Source organism: Megalobrama amblycephala, linkage group LG3 (genome assembly GCF_018812025.1).
Source record: "Megalobrama amblycephala isolate DHTTF-2021 linkage group LG3, ASM1881202v1, whole genome shotgun sequence".
NCBI lineage: Eukaryota > Metazoa > Chordata > Actinopteri > Cypriniformes > Xenocyprididae > Megalobrama > Megalobrama amblycephala.
Window position 1 is genome coordinate 37,403,028 of NC_063046.1, and position 9,648 is coordinate 37,412,675.

Sequence of the window (9,648 nt, forward strand, 5' to 3'; positions counted from 1 at the left end):
TTTGTGCAGCAGCATATATAACAAATTCAAATTGCAATTGAATATCAACAGCAACAGAACATTAGCAGACATAAAGTTATACGCTGTGTCTCTTGCTAAATGAGTAAAGAGTCATGTATTTGCTAATGAATCGATCGTGCACTGACATTATCATGATTAAATGCAAACGACATATTTACCTATTTACATATGAAGCACACAAGCAGCTGCATTTCAAGCACAAAATGTTTGGGCATAAACTATTTTCATAACTACAGGATGAACAGCTATTCATGCTAATCGAATATCTTTTCGTCACCTGTTAGTAGGTTTAAGGTAAGTGACATCAGTGCTGTCACGTAAGAATTATATAACATTATTTCAACCTAGATTGTGTCAAGGCAGTTTAAGTATTTCTCAAACGAAGAAAGAGCACCCTAGTTGATGCTGTATTTCTATAATTGGCAAACATGCACTGATATCTATGCACTCTGGATATGTAATTGACCCTGAGTGTGTTTACATCAGTCAGAATCAATCACTGCTCAAAACACTGGAGTATTTGCCTTAACACAGATAAGTGAATGGGAGAGCATTGTTCTATAGATAAAGAAGTTCACTCCTTTTACTTAACGAATGGTAGAAACTGCAATACAAAATATGGCGGAATAAGTCCTGCCTTCTAAGAAAAACAGCTAATCATTGATTGGTAAAGTCTTTGCGTCACTGCAGCTGCTGGTTCCCTTAGAAACCTGAGACTCGTGCTTAGGACTACACATGCACATCGGCTGGTCTAGCCTAAAAATTAGCTTTTTAAAACATATTTGAGAATAACAAACAACATTTATGGGACAATTCCTGTCAAATTTGTTGCAGTTTTGAAATGTGTTATTTAATTCTGAGTTTTACAAGCAGTTTTCGAGATTTCAAGATTAAAATAGACAGGACTTGGTCTTTGATACGGCCGCTGAGTAAACAGACTTTCCTTGAAAAGACTTTATTTTTATGTAATTCATTGAATAAGTGTGAGGACCAACAGTTGTTCGTATGCTGCGAGGTTCGGAAGTGTCATCATATATAGCATGGGGTTCACTATCAAATTTGCTTTGGGGCCACATCAAATATAGTACTTTAGTGCAGCTGTAACAGCAGTAGCAATTTAGATTGTATGTAGTGAAAATATAGCAGCAGCATGCATAAATTCAGACGGTAATGTTAGAGATTTTATTAACAAGCAGCAATATGCATAGCGATTTTAATGTTGCAAATACTATTAGCAGCTGCAAGTAGACAATATTTAATAAATAAATAAAAAAAGTCACTGACTTTGTGCAGCAGCAGTATGCTATGCTTAGCAAATTCAGATGGTAATGATTGTGAATATATTAAAACCAGCAGTACGCATGACAAAATACTGCAACATTGCAAATTGTATTATCAGCAACAGCACGTAGTGCAAATTCAGTATTGCATGTAATAAATATCATTAATAGTAGCAGTAGCAGAAGTGGCCATCTATGTAATTGTGTAAGGGTACAGTGAAAAGCGTTGTGATAGTGAACTTGTTCTTGAGGATGAGGATGGTATCATAGGTATGTTCCTAATTTTTTCAGCTATTGCTGAACCCTTAAATGCCTTGAAACAAAAAGGAGCTTGTTTCCAGAGGTCAACTGAATGTCAGGCTGCTTTTGAGAATTTGAAAATGCACAGTGATTGAAAATGTATGCTATCAAGGTATGCTATCAATTCTGCTGTTCAGGAGAGTACTGGATACTCTCTAGCAGAATTACTCTTGCAAAGAAGGTTGAAAGGACCTTTTAAAGGTGTTCTAGAACCACACCAGACCAGTCTCAGGGTTCTTAAAGATTTGCAGGAGATGGTAAAAAAGAACTTGTCTCGAGCTAAGGAGAAACAGAAACATTTTTATGATGCCGGTCGTAGGAATATGACGTACTCCAAGAAGGATAGGTTTTGGATGAAAGCACATCCCCTTTCCAAGGCCTCTCAACAATTTGCAGCTAAATTTGCAGCGAAATGGATTGGGCCTTATCGAGTTGTTGAAAAATTAGGTCCAGTAAATTATCGGGTTGTGAGGACAATGGAGAGGACTTGCGCACAGTCCATGTCTGCAGTTTGAAGCCTGCCTTTCCTGCCGCTGCAGAGTTTGATCGTAAGGAAAGGGAGGAAGTCTTGAAAATTTGTACTGAGTCAGACGATGAGGATTTTCTAGGGTTTTAATATTGATGAAATTATGTCCTGGATTAATTAGTACTCCGTATTGCAGGCCAAATCATTTACAAATGACTGAAATCTAAATGTTGAATGCAGGAACTAGTGTTGTATGCTGTTGTTGTTGCAGGGTTTCATGTATTGACATTTTCCTGTTGATGAGCATATATATTTATAATATTGCAGAATATTAGGGGATCTTTCTCCACGGGGGGAAGAATGTGACAGTCGTCAATGATTTGTGCTTTTCCTATTTCGTACTGGGGGTGGCGCTGTTGAGCGTATATACGAGGAACCAGGTAGGAAGTTATTTAAGGAAGTGTGATTGTGTCTCGCGCTCTCTAGCCTTTGTTGTCAGGCGCGGGTTATTCCCGGTCATGTTCACGCTAGTGGATGGCTTGTGAGTATTGCTGTTGTAGCCCGCGTTGCATTAATGTGTTAATGCTACATTTAATGCTGCGGTCTTTTTCTGCTTTTAATGCTTACGATTCATATTTTGAGGAATAAGTTTCCCTCATTATTTTCATAAAGCATTGGGAAGTTGTGATGAGAGCGATTTGCCGATTTGCGTGTAAATGGAGCGTTTGAGAGAGAGCTTTTCCCAGTCCGGTTATGTGAGGTGTCACGAAGTACATTTTCACGCAATTATCTGTAGGCTACTTTCTACTCCTTACATTTTAAAAATAGCCTCGTTACTCCTATTTCATTTTGGCTTGTTTTCATTCCAGCTTGTCATTGTTTAAAAAAAAAAAAAAAAAAAAAAAAAAATCCAGATAAATCTCGCCATCCCGATAGAGTGAATTTGATTGTGGTTGGATGAGAAGTAGCCTATAAACATATACCATTCCGACACCCTATTGATTTGTACACGATCCATCGCACCTGCACATGACACAAATCACGTCACACTCCAGCAAGTTACCCCCAACACTGGACAGACATAGCCAAGTAGAAAGATGTCCGTGGCAGAGACTCAAGAAGATAACTCAAGTGAAATGTCCCAACCAAGCACCAGCAAAGAGGTTGGTAGCCAGGAAGACCAGCCAAACCTTATACATCCCTGGATTTATTTATTTATTTTTATTTTTTTTTTTTTTTGAAATGGTTGGATGCAAAACAACTCCTTTCGAATGCGCTGCAAGCTCTGCGCACCCAAGTACCACGACGAGCTAATGGCTTTCAAAAACTTGCCGTCTAATTTGAAAAAGCATATTGAGGTAAGCTGAAATTTTGTTATTATTAGTTGATTATTGACAAATTTGATATTCAACTTTAGCCAAATGTTATCTGAGCTTATATTATTGCTATATGCAATATTTGTAAGTTAATTGTGCAAAGATATAGTTTTTGTTATTATCAGTCGATTATTGACAATATTGTAGTGACCTAGTAACATACTACTAGCTAGGTACATGCCAAGATATGCCATCATTCGCTTGCTAGCAGTAGGCTATGATTCAATGTTGCAAACTCTTTTGGTGGGCTCTGTGTGAGATTTGAAATTCGACTTTACTCAAATGTTATCTGAGCTTATATTTATATTTGTACAGATGTCAACTTATATTACTATATGCAATATTTGTAAGTTAATTGTGCAAAGTTATAGTCTACAGCTGGTTGATAAAGCATGTACTCCCAGGTGAAGAAAAGTACATTTCAATAATATACTTAAAGTGCTCTATTTTTGCACACTAATTTTGTCCTTAATATACTAAATTCTTCTTTAGTACTTAAGATCATCTTAAGAACATCTAAGTGTACTCAACTGTGCTATTTTGAGGCACCATGAAATATGAACTTAAATGTGCTTTTAATATACTATCTCTATTTAAAAAAAAATATATATTTAGTTACCACTTGTAGTACACTATGGGTTCAAATGTACTATAAGTGATATCTAAATATATATATTTTTTTTAAATACAGAGATTAATATTAAAAGCATATCCCTCGGTCAAAATCGAGGGAGCGAGGGTCTGTCCATGTAAACTTCCCTTGTCCACTTTACGAAGTGGAACGCACTTCAAAATGGCGGCAGGGATTCCCCCGAGGGGAAGTGCTTAGGGAAGTTTGCGAGTGCGTGTCTAAAACTGGAGTGGAACGCAGCCTCGAAGAGTGTCCCAGGCAAGTGTGGATAAAGTAGTCCTCCAATTCGTTGTCCAAGGCTTGCATCCACCACACATTGTTCATCAGGGCTTCACTGATCTTGTGCAAGATCTTCAGCCAAATACAAATGTCATGACATGCAATACTGTTGTGAACAAAGTCACAAAAGCCTCTGTTGAAATTTAAAAGAAAAAACAAAAACAAACTGAAAGCTTCCCTTAGTGAAACTGAGTTCATAGGAATAGCAACAGACTGCTGGACGGCACACCGTTGCGGTTTCATTGGTGTCACTGCGCACTGGTTTAACCCTCAGACCATGCAGAGATCTTGTGCTGCCCTGGCATGCAAGCAACTTAAAGGGTCCCATACCTTTTCTGCCCTGGCTGGTGCCCTAAATGAAATTTCACACAAAATTCAATATCAGAGAGAAGATCGTTCACACAACAATTGACAACGGATCAAACTTCCTGAAAGCCTTCAGAGTTTATGGGCAGACTGACGAGAACAACAATCCTGAACCTGTAGGAGAGGGTGATGGAGAAGAGGATGATGGTGGCCCAAATGATGATTATGAACAAGAAGAGGAAAGCGTTGAGGGTATTGAATTTGTTGATGCTGGAGCCCTGTTGGACGAAGATGACTACTTGGAATACCAGCTACCCAAGCACCATCGTTGCGCCTGCCTCCTCAATTTAGTGTCACAGTTGATGCTTCAAACCCATTGTACAAGCGTGTGTCAAGGTCCACATTTGCCAAATGCTCTAGCCTGTGGAACAAAAGTTCAAGATCAACCATCGCATCTGAAGTAATTGAAGACCACTGCAAACTCCAACTCGTAAGGCCTGTTGCTACAAGGTGGAATTCACTCTTCTCAGCCGTAGAAAGAATAGTGAGAATAACAAGAGAACAAGGTGAAGGAGCCCTTGCAGCTGTCTGCAGTGAACTAGATACACCTAAGTGCTTATTTTTCTCCCTTTCACTTAATGAAGTGATCAACAATTGATTAAGTCATAGTTTTATACGTTGAATAATGTAGAACACATGTATGCACTACTGTATGCCAATATACAGTCCCCATATTTACTATGGATGTGATTTGTAGCAACACAACTACATTTCTAAAGGTCTCAGATGGCAATATTTTTCCTTTTTAATTATCAGTTCCTCCAGTTGTGCTACATCAAGTAGGCTAAATGTTCCATGTTGCGTTTCTCTTTTCTTCTTTGTACAGGTTTTCTCCAGTGGAACTTGCATTTCTTGCAGAATATGTGAAGACAATGAGCCTAGTTGCAAAGGCACTGGATGTTCTTCAGGGAGAAACCAGTGTACAGATGGGATGGTTGGTCCCCACCCTAACTCTACTAAGGACCAAGCTCCAGCACCTTCACGTCATCTCCAAGTTCTGTGAACCTTTGATTGCTGCACTTCTTTCAGGCCTTGAAAAACGCTTTGGCGAGATGCTTGCAGATCCAGAGCTGATAGCCGCAGCCATTCTAGTTCCCAAATTTAAGACCTGCTGCACTAGTGACGAAAATATCCTCAAACTTGGTAAGTGTCTCACTTCTCAACTTCCCCTTAATACGTGTAATTTCTATGGAGACAGTGAAGTGAGTTTGAAATGAACACACACACACAATACACCATTTACAATACACTATTATAATACTGTCATTTGGTCTAAATTGTCCTGATTTTTTTTATTTTTTTTATTCCACAGGCCTTGACTATATCAGAAGCCACTTGGATTGTCAGGCCGAGAATCACATCAGCGAGGGCTCTCAGTCATCTGAGGAAGAGGACTTCTTTTCCTCCTTGAAGAAGACTGGCCCTCTTGAAATGACCCAGCAGTTGGATGCCTACCTGGGGTGCCCAGGAGACACAGTAGAGGTACTGAAGTCCTTCCCAGCTGTGTGCCAGCTATCACTTAAGCTTAATACCGCGCTCCCTGCCTCAGCATCCTGTGAAAGACTGTTTAGTGTTGCAGGGCTGATCTTCAGGCCAAGAAGAGCATGTATTGGCTCAAAGAACTTTGAGAACCAGCTGCTTTTGCGGCTGAACAAAGCCTATTGGTAACTCTTTGTTGTATGTTCTGTGCTTAACTGATGTAGATCCTGATGTAGATTACCCTGTTGTTGTACATACAGAATTGTTTGTTACATCTTCTAGTTAAATGTGACATTGTTGCAATTAGATATAGAATTGAACATAGTACATACCAGGAAGGTATCAGGTTTGAGTTATTTTTCTATTTTTATTTTTTGATTAATCACTTAAATAATTGTTACTAAGCCTGCCCTGGGTACACCAATTTGGCTGTTGCCCTCACAGATTCCTGCAGCTAAGCTTGGATGTACATTTACATTCGAATAAAGGTTATTGATGACATGCCTCTGAAGTTTGACTTTTTGCACCATTACAATACTTATAGGCAACTAGTCGAGATATCTTCCGCTCCATGAAATGCGTTAATGCTCAGTAGTACACATATATGGTTCTTTAATGTATTTGCATTGTACTAAAATGCGTTCATTTTCAATGGGCATATATGCAGCTGAAACAGGTAGCCTAGTGCATCCTAAATTTTTCAACATTAACATTTTAATATAACATTATAATCATTATGGCCTTTAAATTTATTTATTTATTTTTTTTTTTTGAGGTGGGGTAGTGCACAATAGGCCCCTGTGGCAGCTTTTGTCCTTAATGCCATTTTTCCCCTTGCATTACTTTTACTTTTATACTTTAAGTAGTTTTGAAACCAGTACTTTTATACTTGAGTAAAAAGCTTGAGTTGATGCTTCAACTTCTACAGAAGTATTTTTAAACCCTAGTATCTATACTTCTACCTGAGTAATTCACCTGGAAGGTGAATACTTTTGACACCAGTGGTTACAGTATGTTGTGGTTTAGACGCTAATTCAGGGCATAATATGTAACATTAGTATGTTTTAAGGAGGGTTTTTTATGTCGGGTGGTTTTTCTTTTGGTGTTTATTTTGGCGCTCGAGTTGCCGAATTCTGTTGTAAATTTGTAAATCTTGTGTGTGATGTAATGAATTGTGTTTCAGGCCCAGTAGTTCAATGAGTGATATGGTAAGCAAATTAATGTTGTCGTCGTCTTCTTCTTCTTCTTCTTCTTCTTCTTCTTCTTCTTCTTCTTCTTCTTCTTCTTCTTCTTCTTCTTCTTCTTTTGTTGAACTTATTGCATTTTGATTCATTTTTGTTCCTGCATAAGATTTATTGCATTGAATTTAATTATCGGAATTATTTAATTATTTGTTGATTTATTTGTCACTCATTTATTGTTGTGAAGTAACTAAAGTAATATTTCTGGGCTTGAAATTAATAGTTGTGATTTTATTTACTTTTTTTTTTTTTTTCGCTCTAGGATGGATTAATACCAACTGTTCGTGATCCAGCTTACAATCTCCAGAGCGAAACTAGATACGGCAGTAATGAAAAGGAGAGTGCGCACTTTATTATAGTTCATTGGAGTTGAATTACGGATATAAAGCTTACCAGTTTAAGGATATTTACATGGGTTGTAACTCGTGGCGAGAGAGTGCTCAAAACTGCGCATGCGTTGAATGCCTGTGTATCTCAAATGAAGTATACTTTGCAAGGCTGTGCTTCTGACTGTGCACGTACATTGCTTCATTTGTAGAGCTGCTTTATAGCAGAAGTGAATTCAATATGCATTATTGATCATTACTTTCCTTTTTATTCGTGTGAAGCTGCTTTGAAACAATCTGTATTGTTTAAAGTGCTATAAATAAAGTTGATATGACATGACAACTACACTTAAAAATCTTAAAACAAATAACCTTTCTCTAATCATTTAACCATTACTTATTTATTTTGTTACATAAAATCAGTTTTCTGAACAGACTTTGGCTCAAAAACTGACTATAAAATACACCACAAATACACCATAGGAAAAACATAATTGTAATCCATTGTATTGTTGTGTTGCTATCCAAATCTTCAGAATCTGTATGATTTCTTTTTGAGGAACAGACCCACATTCAAGTCATTATTCAATGATCTTCATCTCCATCCTCAATAGCTAAAACATGCCTTCACTGCATTTCTGCAAAAATGCACCTATAGCCTACATAGGGTTAACCCTTAAATGCATGAATGCTTTGCCAATCATTTTTACATATCTGGGTCTTTAGCAGCCTGGATCTATATCTAACACATATGGATATCTAACTAATAATATAAAACCTGCTGATATTTTAATAACAATTACAAAACAATAAAATAAAGCATATTTCATTACCTTTTTAATTTGGAAGGGGTCAATTTGAGCAGATGATTTTACTACTATTACTGTCATTGTCATTTCTCCATTCAGCATCATTATTTTCAACCTCTTCAAAATCAATATTTTGATTGCTGACTGTTTCTTCACCAGATCCACCATCAAGTGCCAGTGACACTAATATTTGATTGTGTACAGTACTCAGGGCCTGTGTATCAGACATTGTCACCTTAAGGAATAAAGGTGAATTGCACATATTGAGTCAGCAGAGATTAAATTATCGTTGCACAGAAAAATATATACTTACACTATTACATACCTTGGGTTGATAATGACCCTATACACTTTTTTTACAATAAATAAATTAATAAATAATATAATATAATTATATATAATATATATAATTCACACATAAACATTGATCAGCAAACATAAACAGAAGCTCAACCAAACCTGCTTGACATGCGAGAACAAACCTCTTGCTCAAATGTGCTGTGTAACATACAAGAATAAACCTCATTGGATCTCACAAAACAAGCAAACATGCTTGAGCTTCCATTCATCATAATTGATGTGAATTTATGAACGTTTATATATGAATAAAAGCCTAAATTAAATCTGGTCATCATATAAAGCGATCGTGTCTCTTCAGAACATTCGAACTCAACTCAATTCATATGGATTAGTTTTACGATCTCTTTATTAACTTTCTGAAGTGCCAAAGTGTCAGTTGCGTAGCTGTTTATGAAGGGACAGAAAGCTCTCAGATTTCATCAAAAAGATCATTTGTGATCAGAAGATGAAAAAAAAAAAAAAAAAAAAAACGCTTAGCAAATTGATTTGCGTCATTGCTTGCTGCAGGCATCAATGAAATATAGTTTCCACTGAGGCGCTCATCTAAATCACTGCACTATTATGGTGGAAATAAAATGAAATGCTACAAGAAACTCATTACACTGTTATGTGTCTCTGAGCTGGAAGAGCACATTTTCTTCACAGCAGGCCTTGAAACTCAAGCTACGACTTATCAATTATCAATTAATTTTTTAATTGTTACTTTTGAATTTT

General features: G+C 37.1%; 1 protein-coding gene across 1 annotated transcript; it reads left to right on the forward strand.

The window, feature by feature from the left end:
- Positions 1–2,435: 2,435 nt before the first annotated feature.
- On the forward strand, positions 2,436–6,699 carry LOC125264155. The gene is made up of 3 exons (XM_048183372.1): positions 2,436–3,425; positions 5,546–5,862; positions 6,032–6,699. Exons 2-3 carry the CDS (start codon positions 5,592–5,594, stop codon positions 6,385–6,387), a joined length of 627 nt encoding a protein of 208 aa, XP_048039329.1. The 5' UTR covers positions 2,436–3,425; positions 5,546–5,591; the 3' UTR covers positions 6,388–6,699.
- The last annotated feature ends 2,949 nt before the right edge of the window (positions 6,700–9,648 follow it).

What these genes read in the sequence shown, in the direction of transcription:
- LOC125264155 (XM_048183372.1), top strand. Translation starts at nt 5,592, where the DNA reads ATGAGCCTAGTTGCAAAGGCACTGGATGTTCTTCAGGGAGAAACCAGT. An exon ending in CGAAAATATCCTCAAACTTG is followed by an intron (nt 5,863 to 6,031) that starts GTAAGTGTCTCA and finishes TTTATTCCACAG; the next exon opens with GCCTTGACTATATCAGAAGC.